Below are 19,957 nucleotides of genomic sequence, written 5' to 3' on the forward strand. Positions count from 1 at the left end.
CGGACAGCTCGTGTGGCCTGGAAAAATCACATATGCAGAAAGTGCCAGCAACTGCTCGAGCTCAGAGTTTCCGAGCTCGAGGACCGGCTGTCATTGCAGTGCACACGGGAAGCTGAGAGTTTTGTGGCTAGCACATTTCAGGAGGTGGTCACCCCGCAGCTACAGAGACTTCAGGCGGAGAGGGAGTGGGTGACCCCCAGACAGACTAGGAGGAACAGGCAGGCAGTGCAGGAGTCCCCTGGGAGTATGGCACTCTCAAACCAGTATTCAGTGTTGAATACCAGCGAGAGTGTTGATGCTTTGGGGGGGGGGGGGGGGGGGGGGTGCAGTCAGCTGCAAGTCCCCCGGCACCGTTTGAGACTCGGCTACACGGGGACAAACGAAATACAGTTGTTATAGGGGATTCGATAGTCAGGGGCATAGACGGGAGTTTCTACAACCGCCGACATAAGTCCCACATGTTGTGTTGTCCTTTACCCTGGCACCAGAGAGGCATCACTAAGAGGGAGCAGAATATTTTAACGGAGGAAGGGGAACAGCCAGAAGTCATGGTCCACGTGGCAACCAATAACATAGGATGGAAAAGGGTCAAGGTCCTGCAGTCAGAGTTTCAGGAGCTAGGGAGGAAGTTAAAAAGCAGTACCTCAAAAGGTAGTAATCTCTGGATTACTCCCAGTGCCACATGCTAGTGAGTATAGCAATAGTAGGATAAGACAGGTAAATGCATGGCTGGAGAAATGGCGCAGGAGGGAGGGCTTCAGATTCCTGGGGCATTGGGACCAGTTCTGGGGCAGAAAGGATCTGTTCAAGATGGACGGGTTGCACCTCAACAGAGCAGTGACCAATGTCCTTGTGGGGAAGTTAACTAGTGCTAAGGGAGAGGGTTTAAACCAATTTGGCAGGGGGATGGGCACCAGGGTGAAACATTAGAGAGGAGAAACAAGGTGCAGAGGACTGGGAGGAATGAATAGCACTAGAGTAAAGAAGAGTTCAAAAATAGGAGGGATCAGAAAGGGGGCAAATGCGAGGCAGACCAAGGTGAGTTTGGAGTGCATGTGCGTAAATGTACGAAGCATGGTAAATAAGGTTGGTGAGCTGCAGGCTCAAGTCACCAAATGGGACTATGACATAGTGACAATAACAGAGACCTGACTCAAAGAAGGGGAGGATTGGGTACTCAATATGCCTGACTGCAAGATATTCAGGAAAGATAGGTAAGGAAAGAAAGGGGTGGGGGGTGGCAGTATTGATCAAACAAACTATTTTAGCACTGGAAAGGGACGATGTAGTTGTGGGGGTCAAGGACAGAATCTGTTTATTTAGAATCAAGGAACAACTGAGGAGCTAATACGCTACTGGATGTATACTATAGGCCAAAGAGTGGGAAGGTGATAGAGGTGCAAATTTGCAGGCAAGATGCAAGAACAATAGAGTAGTTTGATAATGGGGGACTTCAATTATCCCAATATAGTCTGGGATAGTAACAGTGTAAAGGGCAAAGAGGGGGAGGAATTCCTGAAATGTGTCCAAGAGATCAGTGCGTTTCCAGCTCAACCAGGAAGAAAACAGTGCTGGATCTAGTTCTGGTGAATGAAGTGGGGCAGTTTCAGTGGGGGAACAGTGATCACAATATCATTAGGTTTAGAGTAGTTATGGAAAAGGACAAGGCACAATCAAATGTGAAAATACTTAATTGGAGGAGGGCTAATTTCAGTGAGTTAAAAAGCGATCTTGCCCAGGTGGTTTGGTATCAAAATTTGGCAGGCAAAACAGTAAATGAATAATGGGAGGCCTTCAAGGAGGAGTTGGCTCAGGTACAGTCCACGTACAAGGGCAAAAGGAAGGGCACCCAAAGCTAGAGCTCCCTGGATGACTAAAGATATAGAGATTAAAATGAAACAGAAAAAGGAGGCTTTTTCACAGTTCATAACACAGTAGAGAACCAGGAGGAACACAGAAAGTACAGGGGAGATCTAAAAAAAGGGAATAAGTGGGGCAAAGAGTGTGAGAATAGATTAGCAGCTAACATAAAAGGGAACCCTTTTATAAACATATAAATGGTAAAAGGGTAATCAAAGGAAGCGTGGGATCGATTAGGGACAAAAAAATCTTCTTGTGGAGGCAGAGAGAATGGCTGAGGCGCTAAATAAATACTTCGCATCTGTCTTCACTAGAGAAGAGGCTGCTGCCATTGTAGCAGTAAAGGAGGAGGTAGTAGCGATATTGCATAGGATAAAATCAGATAAAGGAGGTACTTAAAAGATTGGCAATAGTCAAAGTAGAAAAGTCACCCGGTCCAGATGGGATGCATCCTAGGTTACCGAGGGAAGAAAGGGTGGAAATTGCGAAGGCTCTAGCCACAATCTTCCAATCCTCTTTAGATATGGAGATGGTGCCGGAGGACTGCAGGATTGCAAATGTTACACCCCTGTTCAAAAAAGGGGAGAGGGATAAACCTGGCAATTACAGGCCAGTCAGCCTGATGTCAGTGGTGGGGAAACTATTAGAGACAATAATCAGGGACAAAATTAATTGGCACTTGGAAAAATATGGGCTAATAAATGAAAGTCAGCGAGGATTTGTTAAAGGACAATCAAGTTTGACTAACTTGATTGAGTCCTTTGATAAAGTAATGGAGAGGTTGTTGAAGGTAGTGCGGTTGATGAATATGGACTTTCAAAAGGCATTTGATAATGTACCACATAGTAGACTTGTTAGCAAAATTAATGCCCATGGGGTTAAAGGAACAGTTGCAACGTGGATACAAAATTGGCAAAGGGACAGAAAGCAGAGAGTAGTGGTGAGGATATAATTTCAAAGTTTCAGATGACATGAAACTTGGAAATGCAGTAGACAATGTGGAGGATAGTAACAGACTTCAGGAGGACATAGACCGACTGGTGGAACAGGCAGACACATGGCAGATAAAGTTTAACACGTAGAAATGTGAAGTGATACATTTTGGTAGGAAGAATGAGGAGAGGCAATATGAACTAAATGGTACAATTTTAAAGGGGGTGCTGGAACAGGGAGGCCTTGGGGTGCACATACACAAATCCTTGAAGGTGGCAGGATAAGTTGAGAAGGCTGTTAAAGTATACAGGATCTTGGGCTTTATTAACAGAGGCAGAATACCAAAGCAAGGAAGTTATACTAAACCTTTATAAAACACTGGTTAGGCCTCAACTGGAGTAGTGTGTTCAATTCTGAGCACCACACTTTAGAAAGGATGTCAAGGCCTTAGAGAGGGTGCAGAAGAGATTTACAAGAATGGTGCCAGGGATGAGGGACTTCAGTTACATGGAGAGATTGGAAAAGCTGGGGTTGTACTCCTTAGAACAGAGAAGATTCAAGGGAGATTTGACAGAGGTGCTCAAAGTCATGAACTGTTTTAATAGCGTAAATAAGGAGAAACCATTTCTAATGGCAGAAGGGTTGGTAACCAGAGCACACAGATTTACGGTGATCAGCAAAAGAGCCGGAGGCGACATGAGAAAACTTTTTTTTTACGCAAGGAGTTGTAATGATCTGGAATGCACTGCCTGAAAGGGTGTTGGAAGCAGAGTCAATTGTAACTTTCAAACGGGAATTGGATAAATACTTGATGGGAAAAAATTTACAGGGCTATAGGGAAAGAGACTAATTTCAAACAGCTGGCACAGGCATAATGGGCCAAATAGCCTCCTCCTGTGCTGTACGTACAATGATATTATGACCTGGCTGGACCACAGCAAGCACTATAGGGTCCTGCTCTCCTCTGCCAAAATTGCTCACTATTCCAGGATCATCCTCCAACAGGAAGTGCGAAGAGCTCATGGACTTTTTTTGTCACTAAGATTGAGACCACTCGTTCAACTGCATCTGCCGCTTCCCTCCCTCAACGACATCATCCGAAAACACAATGTCAGGTTCCACATGTAGAGCTGGGTATCATCAGCGTACCTCACCACCACCTCTCTCGACCCTTCCACAGCCTTTGATTTATCATGCTGCTTGTTCAACATCTAGTACTGAATGAGCAGAAATTTCCTCCAACTAAATATTGGGAAGACCGAAGCCATAGTCATCGATACCCGCCACAAATTCTGTTCCCTAGCCACCGACTCCATTCCTCTCCCTGGCCATTATCTGAGGCTGAACCAGACAGTTTGCAACCTTAGCATCCTATTTGACCGAGATGAGCTTCTGACCACATATCCGCTCCATCACCAAGACTGCCTACTTCCACTTCCGTAACATCGCCCATCTCTGCCCCGCGCCAGCTCAGCTGCTGCTGAAACCCTCATCCATGCTGTTGTTACCTCTAGACTTGACTATTCCAATGCTCTCCTGGACAGTCTCCAATCTTTCACCGTCCATGAACTTGAGTTCATCCAAAACTCTGCTATCCATATCCTAACTCGCACCAAGTCCCGTTCACCCATTATCCTTGTGCTTGCTGACCTACATTGGCTCTTGGTGCAGCAACGCCTCAATTGTAAGATTCTCATCTTTGTTTTCAAATCCCTCCATGACCTCACCTCTCCCTATCTCTAACTTACTCCATCCCTACAACCCTCAGAGATCTCTGTGATCCTCCAATTCTGGCCTCTTGCGCATCCCTGATTTTAAATCGCTCCACCATTGGTGGCCTTGCCTTCAGCTGCCTAGACCCTAAGCTCAGAAATTCCCTCCGTAAACCTCTCCGCCTGTCTCACTTCCTTTATGATTCTCCTTAAAACATACCACTTTGACCAAGCTTTTGGTCACCTGTCCTAATATCTCCTCATGTGGCTCGGTGTCAAATGTTGTTTGATAACACTCCTGTGAAGCGCCTTGGGACATTTTACTATGTTAAAAAGGTGCTATATAAATGCAAGTTGTTGTTGTACTTCACTCTCTTTCACTCCTCCTTCACCTCCTGCTATCCATTACTCTCTAATTTCACATCTCAGCAGGCTAGAGCCATTCATACAGGCGAGTAGTTGCTGCACTCGAGAACAGGCCGTGAAGCACTCAGGTTGGGCCGGCATATGAGCGAACAGGCAGGCCAGGAAGCACTCTGAACAGGCAAGTAAACTGGTTGTCCGGGAAGCAATGGGGAACGAGGAGCGAAAAGAAGAATAGGGTGGAAACGTTCCAGGCAGGCAGGTAAACTCTCAAGCATGATAGCTTTGCAACGTGACCAACTAAGTCACTCTCAGCCTGACCTGACTCACCCAGAGTTATTCCCAACCCTCACCAGCCCCCAACCAATCAACTTTGTTATTTTCGGTTCTTCTACTTTCCAATTGCAATTACAGTCGTCAAGTACAGGGCAAGAATCAAACAACAGCAAAATTTTGAAATTGCTATATAAATGCAAGAAAACTGAAAAACAACTTGCATTTATATAGCAATTTCAACATAAAGAAACATCCCAAGCTGCTTCACAAATAGGCATAAGGAAAATGGAAACTGAGCCAAGAAGGGAGACATTAGGAGAAGTGACTAAAAACTTGATTAAAGAAACAGGTCTTGAGGAGGCTTTTAAAGGTGGAGTGGGAGATGAAGACGTTTAGGAAAGAAGTTCCAAGATGGCTGAAAGCTCTACCACCATGTGTGGGGTGCAGTGGTGCAAAAAGGGGAATGCACAGAAGGCCGGAGCCAGAGGAACAAAGCATTCAGGAAGAGATATAGAAAAATTGCAGAGATAGGGTGCAGCAAGGCCAAGAAGGGATTTATAAACAAGGATAAGAATTTAAAATGTGTTGGGGTACAGTGTGAGTGCAAGTCAGCAAAGACTACGACAGAATACATTTGGAAAAGTTTCAGTTAAATTATAGCTTATAATATAACAGACAGAAAAGAGAGTAGGAATAAACTGGTCATTTTTGGGTTGGCAGGTTGTAACTAGTGCCGCAAGGATCGGTGCTTGGGCCTCAGCTGTTTACAAAATATATTAATGATTTAGTTGAGGGGACCGAGTGTAATGTATCCAAGTTTGCTGACGATACAAAGCTAGGTGGGAAAGTAAGCTGTGAGAAGGACACAGAGGCTGCAAAAGGATATAGGCAGGTTAAGTGAGTGGGCAAGAAGGTGGCAGATGGAGTATAATGTGGGTAAAATGTGACATTATCCACTTTAGTAGGAAGAATAGAAACACAGAATATTTTTTAAAAAGGTGAGAGACTAAGAAATGTTGGTATTCAGAGGGATTTAGGTGTCCTTGTACATGAATCACAGAAAGTTAACATACAAGTACAGCAAGTAATTAGGAAGGCAAATGATGTGTTAGCCTTTATTGCAAGGGGGTTGGAGTATAGAAGTAAGGAGGTCTTGCTCCAATTATATAGGGCTCTGATAAGACCACACCTGGAGTACTGAGTACAGTTTCGATCTCCTTACCTAAGGAAGGATATACTTGTCTTCACTCAATTGATTCCTGGGATGAGAGGGTTGTTCTATGAGGAGAGATTGAGTAGAATGGGCCTATACTCTCTGGAGTTTAGAAGACTGAAAATTGATCTCATTCAAACACATGAAATTCTTAGAGGGCTTGATAGGGTAGTTGCGGAGAGGCTGTTTCTCCTGGCTGGAGTGTCTAGAACTAGGGGTCATAGTCTCAAGATAAGGGGTTAACCATTTAGGACAGAGATGAGGAAAAATTTCTTCACTCAGAGGGTTGTGAATCTTTGGAATTCTCTACCCCAGAGGGCTGTGGATGCTCAGTCATTGAGTATATTCAAAACAGAGATCAATAGATTTTTGGATGCTAAGGGAATCATGGGATATGGGGATAGGGCAGGAAAGTGAAGTCGAGGTAGATGATCAGCGGAGAGGCTGAGGCAATGTTGCGCAATATTGTGGGGGCGGAAGGAATGATGATGCTGAGGATGTGGATTTAAAACTCAGCTCAGGGCCAAACAGGATACCAAAATTACAAATAGTCTGCTTGAGTGTGAGAGTGTCGGGGGAGAGGAATGGAATTGGTAGCAAAGAGCAGAGTTTGTGGTGAGGGAGTTTCAGGAACAATGGGCAAAGAACTAGGAGGTAATGTCACATTCAAGAACTTTAGAGAGGAAAGGGAGGTTAGAGAATGGATCGATAGTTGGAGAGGGCAAATGAGTCTAAGTTTGATGGTAATGATAGCAGTTTTGAAGGAAAGGAAACCAAAGACAATGTCAATTAGCAAGGGAGCCAGGTAAGGGAGTTGAGTAGGGACAAGGATGTGGGTCTAATGGATGAGATGAGTTTTGAAAGAATTGAGGAGATATGCAAAAAACTGAAAAAGATGGGGTCCTGGGCTGAAGTAGGCAAAAGAAAGGGGAGGAAGCAGCAGAGGCAGCTACACAGATGATTTCAATCTTGAAGATGAAAAAGTCCATGAGCTCCTCGCATTTGGTAATTGAGGTGAGCAAACAGGATTTTAAGGAGGTAGTTGGTCATGGAAAAAGTGGAGCCAGATTCATCGTTACCCTTCAGGATCGTCATGAAGTGGTGGGTGATTTTGACTGAGGAGAATGAAGCATGATAACACTTGATGTGGTCAAGCTAGCTCTGGTGATTAATAACTAAGCCAATTGTGCTCCAGGCACATTTGGACCTGCATTCCTCTGACTTGAAGGACTAAACGGGGCCAAACCAGGGGAGCGAGAGGGGCGGGAGACAGTGATTGATTTGCTAGGAACAAGAGTGGTGAAGGCAGAGCTGAGGAAGCGATTAAGCAGACTGACAGCAAAAGGAGGTGCTGTGATGGGTGGGTCAAGGAAGTTGGGAATTTCAGAGCAAATTTTTGAGGGAGCTGGGGAAGAGTTTTTTTCCTTGATTAGATGGTGAGAATAGTGGGAATGGAGGAGAATAAATGCAGACAGGTGGTAAGGGAGACAAGAAAGTAATCACAGATTTCTTAGTCAGTCATCGAAATCTTGGGTGCCGAGAGGCCACGATAGAGGACAAGGTCAAGGAGGTGTTGAAGGATATGGGTGGGAGAATTTATATTAAGGGTGAGATTAAAGGAAGATCGGCGACGTCAGAGAAGAGGGGCTTAAGAAGGTTAGGTGTAGGTTGGAGTCCCAAGGATGAAGGCCACTCAGTACAGAGACTCAGGGAAGAGAGATGGGAGGAAGTTGATGTAGGGGCACAGTAAGCGGTGTGGGATGGAATAAGATGAAAGGGTGAAATGCTCAACAGGAGACGGTGGTGCTGCTGGGGTGGAGGGCCAAGCTGCCACTATAACATTTTGGGCAGGGCTGGTGGAGATGCTGCTGTAAGGAGATTCTGGTCATGAACCAGGTTTCCAATCAGTGCCAGGACATCAACATAATCATCCATAAGGAGGGCAAGAAACCAGGCAGAGAGGAGCAAGGAGAAAGGGAGAATGGGAGGGCAAAAGAAAAGCAAAAAAAGGAGACAGAAAGAGACAGCCACACAGAGACAAATGAGACAGGCAAGAGCATATGCACCAATTTACTGCAAATACCACCACAATATCACCACTAAATTATAAGCATTTATTATGATTCAATTTTATAATTTATTGAAAAGAGTTTACAACAACTTTTATTTGGTCAAGGAAAAAAAGCATGGTTTCCTAATTTGGTTTCAATTGAAACCAACAAGGTGTCACCCTACTACATTCTGACTTCTTACAGAAGGCTTTAAGGATTGTAAAGATATCACAGCCCAGACACAATTTATATATGAAATGCCATATACATGGTGTACATAACGGTCAACCTTCACTAGGATGACACAAACTGAAACAACGACTACAATGTTCAAGCAATTAGTAAGATTGGTTGTTTAGGTGGCAGGAACTTACTTCAACAATACCTGTATAAATACTTAGTCATTTACAGTACCTGCATGAATTAAAAGCCTCAAGCATCTCAATGATTTGTGAGTTGCAGCTTCATGGATTGGACACCAACCACGGTTGTCTGCAATGTCAAGACTATGACCTTTTTTAATCAAGGCTTTCAAAAGTTCTACATTTCCTTTTCTTGCAGCAAATCCAGCAGCTGAACAGGTATCAGAGTATGCCTCAGTGAAGTCCATTTTCCACAGCTGAATTAATAAAGCAAGAAAATTTAATTGAAGTCAGAAAATGTTACATATCACAACACTCCTACACAATCCATCTTGAAAATTAGCACTCTAATATTCAAAGCTAAGTTTACAAAAAGTTAGAGACTGTGACACAATAAACATGCTAGGGTAAGAAATTTTAATAAAAGTATCTTTGAAAGAGCAAATATTGCACTACTTAGAAGTCCAGTATGTCACTAGAATTTCAGTAAAGCATAATGATACATATGTGATTTTTTTTGTGCTATAAAAAACACCAGCATTACAATTAAGGATTTTGTCCTTCCAACCTTGATTCTGTCTGGAAAGAATTCTATAACACTAGAATGAGCCACTCCTGGTTGTGGCAGAGATGGGAGCAATTTGAGTAATGACTTAAGAATAGCAAACAAAAACATATTAATGTATTAAAAGTTCTCAAGTGCAATTGTTTTTTCCTATGTCTATCAGTCTCAATACCTAATGACAACAATGAATATGCAACAAGCACCTCTACAGGATTAGAGCCTGATTAAAACCTCTATGATAAACCAGTCTGCCATGACTACCAGGTACTGAATCTAAGCTTTTCCACCCCCCACAAACATGACCAGTGGGTAAGCTAAGGTAGTCAGGATTCCATGGGATTTAATAGCAGATACCTTTCTGTATTACAGGCACTCAATTCAACCATTATCTAATATAGCCTGTATATATTATACAAATGCAACTTATTTCTTTCCTGCTCACTGCCCAATGCCTTCAATAGTCTTTTTCAAGCAAATAATCCCCTCCCATACACAATTTATTTCAAGAAAGCATACATTATAAACAAAAAGACAAGTTGAAACAGTGAAAATACAAACTTTAACAGTTTAAGTATTAAAAAGTATAAAGAAAAAATTTAATTCAATTTTTTTTTTAAGAACAAAAAAGGAGAAAAATCGTATCTAAATCCCTTTTAAAGTAATTTATGTACTCTATTTCAACCATGGTTTGTGGCAGAGAATTCCAAATTCTAAATCACTCACTGTATAAAGAAGCAACCCAAACTTTAATTCTTTTTATGATTGTCTTAAATTTGTGCCCTCTTATTACCATTTTGCCAACCGATGGAAACAATTTATCTTATCATAATCCTGAAGATCTCCATAAGGGACAAGCCTTAATCTTTTCAACTCCAGTAAAACCAACCCTAACTTCTCAAGTCTCTCATCATTATCCATCTTTGTGAATCTATGCAGCACTTTATATCCATTGCTTTTATATTCTTCATATAATGGGGTGCACAAAACTACACAATACTCCAATCTAACTAAGGTTGTCTACAAGTTCAACATTACCTCCTTGCTCTAAATACAAAACAAAGGATTCAGTTTGCCTTTTTTTAAAAAAATGGCTTTATCTACTTGCATTGCCACCTTTAGTGAGCTGTGTATCTGCACATCAAAGTTCCACTACTCCATTTAAAATCTTACCAATTAAGATGCATTTCGTTTTCCTATTCTTACCTACAAAATGCATCATTTCACATTTTCCTACATTGAACTGCAGCTACCATTTATCTGCCCATCCTGCTGGCCGATGTCCGCCTGCAGTCTGTCACAGTCCTGGTCACAATTTACCATAACGCTCATGCCAACTAATCTGAGGTGATCAACAAATTTCAATATTGTTACCTCAATTTCTGAAGTCCAGATTGTTTATATACATAGTAAATAAGAGTGGCCCCAATATGGACCACTGTAGATTTCTACTCATCACATCTTCCAGCCCAAGATGATTCAATTTACCCCTACCCTTTGCTTTCTGCCCTCTATGTGACTACATTCCTCTTAATTCCATGTGCCATTATCTTGGCCCTAAATTCCTTATATGGCGCACGATCAAATGCTTTTTGAGAATCCACGTAAACCACATCCCATGCATTGCTTTAATATATCCTCGTTAGTTCTTCAAAGAATTCTGTAAGATTGGTCAAATGCAACCTGCCTTTTAGAAATTTATGCTGATTGAACTTGATTAACTCATATTTCTACAAGTGCTTAGTAATTTCACCCTGTATTCTGCACTCTTGTAGTTTACCAACGCTGCAGTAAGATTAATTGACCTATAATGTGACTTATTTCTATCTGCTTTTTTTAAACCACCATCCAGTTGTCTGGTACAATTTTCCTTTTGCAGAATTTTAGAAAAGTATAGTCCCTCAATGTCCACAATGTAAACCATCAGATCCCAGTGACTCGTCTACCTTGTTTGAGTAGTTTCTTTGGAACCATTTCTGTTTTGAATAATAACCTTCAGTAAATGTTCTACACCCACTGCAGATGGGTCTATAATCCCAATGAACAACACCTTTAATTTAAAGATGCTTCACAAAAAGGTGTACAAAACAAAAATGGATGCCAAGCCAAAGAAGGAGGCATTAGGAGAGGTGACCAAAAGCTTGGTCAAAGAGATGGGTTTTGAGGAGGATCTTAAAGGAAGAACAGGAGGTGGAGGAACAAAGTGGTTTAGGGAGGGAATTCCAGAATGAGGATCCTAGGTTGCGGAAAACATGGCTGCCAATGGTGGGGCGAAAAGTGGGGGAGGATGCATAAGATGCTGGAGTCAGAGGAAGAGAGTTTGGAGGGGTTTGTAGCACTGCAGGAGGTTACAGAGAGATAGTGAGGGGTAAGGCTATGGAGGGATTTAAACACCAGGATGAGAATTTTAAATGAGGTGCTGGGTGGACAATGTAGGTCAATGATAACAGGAGTGATGGAAGCATGGAGCATGGTGTGGGATAGGATGAGCTGAAGTTTATGGAGGGTGCAGGATGGGAGACCGACCAGCAAAGCATTGTATTATTTAAGGGCAGAGGAGGGCAACATTACGGAGGGGGAAATTGGCGGTCTTTGTGATGGAGAGGATATGAGCTCGGAAGCTCAGCCAGGGTCAAACTGGATATCGAAGCCCGAGATAGTAATTGGGGAGGGGGTGGAGTCAGTCGTAAGGGTACGTAGTTTATGGCGAGGACTAAAGACTTCGTTTAGCTGGAGTAAATTGCGGCTCGTCCAAGATTGGTTGTTGGACAAGGAGTCTGACAGCACAAAGGCAGTGTACAGGTCAAGGGAGGTGGTGGAGATGTAGATCAGAATGTCACAAGCACATATGTGGAAGGTGACATGTGTCTGCGGATGATGTTGCCAAAGCGGCAGCATGTAAATGAGGAAGAGCAGACACTCCAGGAAGGATCATTGGTGGACTCTGGAGCTAATAGTGCTGGGATGGGAAGAGAAGCCACTGCGAGAGATGTTTGGACAACAATCAGATAGGTAAGAGTGGAATCAAGCAAGGGTACTGGACAACAGAGGAGAGGTATTGGAAAAGGATAGTGTGATCAGCTATGTCAAAGGCTGCAGAGAGGTCAAGAAGGGATGATGCACCATAGCACAGTCAGAGAAAATTTCATTCCGTGACCTTGGTTAGGGTAGTTTCAATGCTATGGGAGAGTCAAAAATCTGATTGGAGGGATTCAAATAGGGAGACACGGGAAAGTGGGCACAGAGGGGGTCAATGGTTGGTGGGTTTTTTTGAAGATTGGGATGATGGCAGTTTTGAAAGACAGACAAAGAGGCAGTATATTCATTTACACGGTCAACAAGCATGGAGCCAGGAAGAGAAGTTGGATGGGAGTTTTGTGGAAATGGGATCAAGGGAGTAGATGGTGGGTCTCATGGATGAAATCAGCTTAAACGGGATATTTAGGAAGCTGGGAGAGAAACTAGAGAGAAAGACGGGTTCAGTTAGGTACAGTGCGGTTTGGCTTAGTGGACAAGGGGAAAAGGGCCTCTATCTTGGTGACAAAGAATTCCATGAGCTCTTCGCGCACCTTGTTAAGAGGTGAAGATGGAGGGGGCAAAGCAGAGGGGTTTAAGGAGGCAATTGGTAGTACAGAAAAGAAGCCGTGGGATATCTTTACCCTCCAGGATGATCCTAGAGTAGTGAGCAGTTTCGGCAGAAGACAGCGAGTCCCAGCAGAGTTTGATGTGGTCTAGCCAGATCGGGTAGTGAATGGTGTTACAAGTTCAGGACCTTGCCTTCGATATTCTTTCGGATACAGTGGCGATAGTCCTTCCCATAAGCAGTTTGAGCACCTTACATTTAAGGGTGTGCCAATAGTACCCAATATCTAACTATACAATAGCGCAATGCTACTTCCTTGTGATCTGAACTTTTAACATATTTTTAACACTTTTTCAAAGGTGGACCAAGAAAACAATTGGTAAGATGAGGCCAGATTCAAATCATTAAGCTGCTTTATTTTACAGCAAGTAACAAGTTACGAAGCAACAGTTACGATTATACTAACTTAATTCAATCAGTACTAATGCAAAAATAATGAACACGCTATGCTTTCCCATATCAGTGAGTCATCTTGCTCGACGCAAATAAAATAACTAACTACCCTCCTGCACTCTCCTTCTGAGCCTTGGTCAAAACTTTCCCTCACTGCTTTCTGTTTGAAGACCTGACTGCTTGGGTGTCTATGTAGTTTTGTCTCCCTATGCTGAGGGCCAAAAGGACAGGCTTGCCAAAGACTTTATAACAAAATTGAGATGCTTATCACATTCCAAGACAAGCTAAGACATTGTGTGTTTAAGAGTCTTTTGAGGAAAATTAGCATTTTAATTACCTTCTGTCTCAATACCTTTTTTTGTGTAAATACACGGCTTGAAAAACAATCACTTTTCCAAATCCTTTCTGTGAAAAAAATGGTCAAAAAGCTCCAAACTGTGATTGACAACTAAATGCGTTGCTCGCACAATACATTTAAGCTTGTGCCCCATGTACTTGAGCGCACAAAGATGAGGGCTGTACTAGGGGAAAGAACTGACGTGAGACAGTAAAGATTTTGCTGGGGATGAAGGCATCAAAGGTGGAGGTGAGGGAATGGTTGAGCAAATGACCAGCTGCAGCGGTATCCTAGCAAATGGAGGGCCAAAGGTTGTGTGTCTGTGTCTCTTTTCACGGAGGTTTTTTTTGTGTCGTCTTCCCAGAAATACTAGCGAACCAAGGGTCCGGCGAGAATGAGGAACTGAAAGAAATTAGTATGAGTCAAAAATAGTACTAGAGAAATTATTGGGACTGAAGATCCATGAATCCCAAGGACCTGATGATCTACAACCCAAGGTTTTAAAAGAGATGGCTACAGATGGTGGATGCACTGATTGCCATCTTCCAAAATTCTATAGATTCTAAAATGGTTCCTGCAGATTGGAGGGTAGCAAATGTAACCCCACTATTTAAGAAAGGAGGGAGAGAGAAAACAGGGAACTACAGACCTGTTAGCCTGACAGTAGTAGGGAAAATGCTTGAATCTATTATAAAGGATGTGATAACAGGACACTTAGAGAATAATAATAGGATTTGGCAGAGTCAACATAGATTTATGAAAGGGAAATCATGTTTGACAAACCCATTGGCGTTCTTTGAGGATATAACTAGTAGAAGATAAGGGGGAACCAGTGGATATGGTGTATTTGGATTTTCAGAAAGCTTTCGATAAGGTCCCACACAGGAGGTTGGTGAACAAAGTTAGAGCACGTGGAATTGGGGGTATATACTGGAATGGATTGAGAATTGGTAAACAGGCAGAAAACAGAGAGTGGGAATAAACAGGTCTTTTTCAGGTTGGCAGACTGTGACTAGTGGGGTACCGCAGAGATCGGTGATTGGGCCCCAGCTAGTCACAATCTATATCAATGATTTGGATGAGGGGACCAAATGTAATATTTCCAAGTTTGCCGATGACATTAAACTAGGTGCGAATGTGAGTTGTGAGGAGGATGCAAAGAGGCTTCAATGGGATATGGACAGGATAAGTGAGTGGCAAAGAACATGGCAGATGGAATATAATGTGGAAAAATGTGAAGTTATCCACTTTGGTAGGAAAAACAAAAATGGAGAGTGTTTTTTAAATGGTGAGAGATTGGGAAATATTGATGTTCAAAGGGACCTGGGTGTCCTTGTACATGAGTCACTGAAAGCTAACATGCAGGTGCAGCAAGCAATTAGGAAGGCAAATGATATGTTGACCTTTATTACAAGAGGATTTGAGTACAGGAGTAAAGATGTCTTACTGCAATTAAAAAGGGCCTTTGTGAGACCGCACCTGGAGTATTGTGTATAATTTTGGTCTCCTTACCTCAGAAAGGATATACTTGCCATAGAGGGAGTGCAACGAAGGTTCGCCAGACTGATTCCTGGGATGGCGGGGATTGTCATATGAAAAGAGATTGAGTAGACTAGGCCTGTCATTCTTCTAAACTCTAGAGAATAGAGGTGATCTCACTGAAACATAAAAAATTCTTACAGGACTTGGCAAGGAAGATGTTTCCCCTGGCTGGGGAATCTAGAACCAGGAGTCACAGTCTCAGAATAAGGGGTAGGCCATTTAGGACTGAGATGACGAGAAATTTTCTTCACTCAGAGAGTGTTGAATGTTTGGAATTCTCTACTCCGGAGGGCTGTGAAGGCTCAGTCATTGAGTACATTCAAAACAGAGATCGATAGATTTCTAGATATTAAAGGCATCAAGGGATATGGGGATAGTGCAGGAAAATGGCATTGAGGTAGATCAGCCATGATCTTGTTGAATGGCGGAGCAAGCTCGAAGGGCCGGGTGGCCTACTCCTATTTCTTATGATCTTATATACAAGTGCTGAAGGCATGAGATTTATTTTCTAGGGAGACCTGGGGCATCCCCAGAAAATGTTGCATTTCCAACATTTTGGCACATACTCTAATTCTGCCATTAAGCCAAGAATAATTTTTCCTAGCAGTGTTTTGGATATTTTAGGTATGACATTAAAAGTAACTGTTATGGACTTCAAAACAATTTTAAAAGGTTCCAGCAAATCTGACCCAGATACATTATATCAATTTTTGAAATGAAATTATAACATGTCTACAATAATCCAATACAGGAGTGCATTCTACATAGACAAAATAAAACAAGTTCACACCACATCTATCCCTGTCTCCAACCCCATGAAGGCACAGCGGCAGGTGTGAAATGACATGAACTGAGGGTACGCAGACAACTGTTTAAACTAAACAACTTCAGGAGGGACCAGAACAAGTCAATATCAGTGCAACATGACCTTAGAACCAAGTTCTGATGAAGGGTCACACCCAAACATTATCTTGTCCTTTCCTCTTAAAGATGATCAATCTACTTTATACTTCAAACATTTTCTAAGACAGTAACCATAATATAATTAAATTTGCTTTTAAGTTTGAGGGGGAGAAGGGAGAGTCATAAACCACAGTTTTGAACTGAAGTAAGGCAAATTTCAACAGGATGAGACATAAATTGACCACAGTAAACTGGGCTGCATGTGTAAACCTACAAATAGTGGGAGGTATTCGATGACGTATTTGATACAGTACAAGACATATCCCTAAAAGGCAAAAGCTCAACTTGTTAGCAACTATGGCCAACAAATGAGACAAGATACAGTATCTAAAAGAAAAGCCTTATGTAAATGCAAGGAAAAAAAAAATCAAAATCCAGCAGACTGGTAGAGCTATAAAAAGCAACCAAGGAATATAAAGAAAGTATAAACGGGTGCAAACAGGTAATACGGGAAAAAAAACTTGCAAGGGATATCAAAGCTAACAGTAAAAGTTTTTATAAATATAGCTCTTTTTCCGCCGGCACACACGATGGACCGAATGGCCTCCGTCTGTGCTTTAAATTTCAATGATTCTTTAAGAGAGTGGCAAAGGGGCCAGGTGATACTGTAATCAGCAATAAGGAAATGGCAGACTTGTTAAATGAGTACTTTGTATTCGTCTTCACAGTAGAGGAAGAGGATGAAATACCTGCGGTACACGGGACATTAAAAATAAATCAAGGAGGAATCTAAGTTTAAAAAAATGGTAATGGAGAAAATAATAAGACCATAAGAGACAGGAGCAGGAGTAGGCCATTTGGCCCCTCAAGCCTGCTCCGCCATTCAATGAGATCATGGCTGATCTGATTTTTTACCTCAACTCCACTTTCCTGCCTTTTCCCCATATCCTTTGACTCCCTTGCTGATCAAAAATTTGTCTAACTCAGCCTTGAATGTAATCAATGACTCAGCCGCCACAGCTTTTTGGAGTAAAGAATTCCAAAGATTCACGACCCTCTGGGAGAAGAAATTCCTCCTCATTTCCGTCTTAAATGGGCGACCCCTTATTCTGAGTCGATTCCCCCATGAGGGGTAACATCCTCTCAGTATCTACACTATCGAGTCCCCTCAGAATCTTGCATGTTTCAATAAGATCTCATCTCATTCTTCTAAACTCCAATGAGTATAGACCCAACCTGTTCAATCTTTCCTCATAAGACAACCTTTCCATATCCAGAATCAACCTAGTGAACCTTCTCTGAACTGCCTCCAATGCAAGCATGTCCTTCCTTAAATAAGGGCACCAGAACTGTACGCAGTACTCCAGGTGTGGCCTCACCAGCACCCTGTACAGTTATAGCATGACTTCCCTGCTTTTATACTCCATCCCCCCAGAAATAAAGGCCAATATTCCGTTTGCCTTCTGGATTACCTGCTGCACCTGTTTGTTGACTTTTTGTGTTTCATGTACGAGGACACCCAGATCCCTCTGTACCGCAGCATTTTGTAGTATTTCTCCGTTCAAATAATATTTTGCTTCTTTATTTTTCCTCCCAAAGTGGATGACTTCACATTTTCCCACATTATATTCCATCTGCCAAATTTTTGCCCATTCGCTTAACCTGTCAATATCCCTTTGCAGACACTTTGTGTCCTCATCGCAACTTGCTTTTCCACCTATCTTTGTATCATCAGCAAATTTGATAATGGGACACAAGATAGACAAATCAGGGTATTAAAAGAAATGAGGGAGAAAATTGCAGATGCGTTAGTCATAATTTTCCAAAGCTCTCTTGATTCGCCAATTGTGCCACTGGAGTGGAAAATTGCAAATGTCAGTCATTATTTAAGAAGGGAAGGAGAGAGATACCAGGTAGCTAGGCCTGTCAGTTGTGGGGAAGATACTGGAATCTGTCAGGAGGGACAGAATGACTGAACACTTGGACTAGTATAAGCTGGTCAGAGAGTCAGCAGAGGGAAGGGTAAATCACGTCTGACTAATCTAGTTGAATTTTTTTTTAAGGTCACTAACATGGTGGATGAGGAAGAGTCTATGGGTGTTATCTATATGGACTTCCAGAAGGCACTTCATAAGGTTCCACACAAGATATTATCAGCAAAAATGAAAGCGTGTGGAATTGGAGTCAACCTTGCAACACAAATTGGAAATTGGTTGGGAGGTAAAAAACAGTGAGAAGGGATAAAGGAAACATTCTCCAAGTGATGGGATGGGTTATGACAAGTAGTGTGCCCCAGGATCCGTATTGGGATCTCAGCTTTTCACCATATATATCAATGACTTGAATGAAGGAATAATCAGTTGTACATTCAAGTTTGTAGACGACACCAAGTTGTGCGGGACAGTAAGTTGTGCGGATGGGAACAGGAAGTTACAAAGGGATATAGATAGATTAAGTGAGTGGTCAAAACTGTGGCAAATGGAGTTCAATGTGGGGAAGTATGAAGTCATCCACTTTGAATCCAAGAAAGATAAATCAGAGAATTTTCTTAATGGTGAGAAACTAAGAACTGTGGAGGAACAAAGACATTTGGGTGTCCAAGTACACAGATCACTAAAAGCTAGTGCACAGGTACAAAAACTAATCAAAAAGGCTAATGGAATATTGGTCTTTATCTCAAGGGGGCTGGATTACAAAAGGGAGGATGTTATGAGTCAGACCACATCTGGAGCACTACATTCAGTTCTAGCCACCACACCTCAAGAAGAATATAATGGCCTTGGAGGGGCTATAGCAGATTCATCAGAATGATACCAGGGCTTAAAGGGTTAAATTATAAAGGTAGGTTGCATAAACTTGGTTTGTATTCCCACAAGTATAGAAGGGTGATCTAATTGAGGTGTTTGAAATGCTAAAATGATTCAGTAAGGTAGAGAGATAAACTATTTCCTCTGGTGGGAGAATCCAGAACAATGGAGCACTTTTTCACACAAAGGGTAGCAGAAATCTGGAACTCACTCCCCCAGATACTGGGTCATCTAAAATTTCCAAGACTGAGATCAATAGATTTTTGTTAGGTTGTATCAAACCATATGGAGCAAAGGTGGGTCAATAGAGTTGAGGTACACATCAATCATTATCTAATTGAATGGCAGAACATTCTAGAGGGGCTGAATGGCCTGCTCCTGTTCCCAGGCGCCACCATCGGACAAATCTGATTGGGTTAATATTAACAACTACTAATCCCAGTAGAAAAAGTTGATTTTTCTTGTGATTGGCCGATAAACTGACAACTGGCGAGTACACGAGAAGACTCAATCCTCGAGTACAATTCTGTGCTGGAGCACCAAGCCTTTTCTATAACATTACACTCACATTAACTTCACGTAAAACCTATTCACGGTCATCTCCGCATCATCCCAACGATGGGTTTTGAAGTAACGGGCGGCAACTTTCCTCCAAACACAACACCGCCAGAATTTGCTTTGCAACAAAAACGCCCCTAACCTAAAGAACCAAACCAAACCAAAACATTCCGCCGACACTTTATTACTCCTCGCATGTTTTAATGACTCCATCATCACTCACCAACCCACCTGACCGCTTCACTCATCACCAGCGCAGTATCTCGAGCCTCGCCTCTTCCCCAATTTCCTGTTTAGCCGAAACGTCACCATTCTAGACGCGCGCTCTCACCCTCGTGGCTGATATCTGATTGGCGCGTCCGGCCTGGATACTTCAGCGATTGGTTGAGTCTGATAGACGATGCGGTGACGCGCAAAGTTTACTGGGAATTGTTGTTCACGT

General features: G+C 42.4%; 1 protein-coding gene across 6 annotated transcripts in view; it reads right to left on the reverse strand.

Annotated features, from left to right (window-relative positions):
* asb3 (ankyrin repeat and SOCS box containing 3) overlaps positions 1-19,819 on the reverse strand; it is a 90,694-nt gene extending 70,875 nt beyond the window's left edge. For 4 of the 6 annotated variants that reach the window (XR_010963665.1, XM_067988983.1, XM_067988988.1 and 1 more), the window contains exons 1-2: positions 19,747-19,819; positions 8,823-9,027 (exon numbers count right to left, since the gene is read on the reverse strand). Coding sequence is in view for 5 of the 6 variants with exons in the window: in XM_067988983.1 (XP_067845084.1) it covers positions 8,823-9,018 (196 nt within the window). In the remaining variant the exon portion in view is untranslated. Of the gene's footprint in view, positions 1-8,822; positions 9,028-19,525; positions 19,682-19,738 lie in introns of those variants that run through there. The other 2 variants (XM_067988984.1, XM_067988985.1) reach the window with 2 other exon arrangements.
* Positions 19,820-19,957: the final 138 nt, after the last annotated feature.

This window comes from Heptranchias perlo, chromosome 8 (assembly GCF_035084215.1).
Source record: "Heptranchias perlo isolate sHepPer1 chromosome 8, sHepPer1.hap1, whole genome shotgun sequence".
Taxonomy (NCBI): Eukaryota; Metazoa; Chordata; class Chondrichthyes; order Hexanchiformes; family Hexanchidae; genus Heptranchias; species Heptranchias perlo.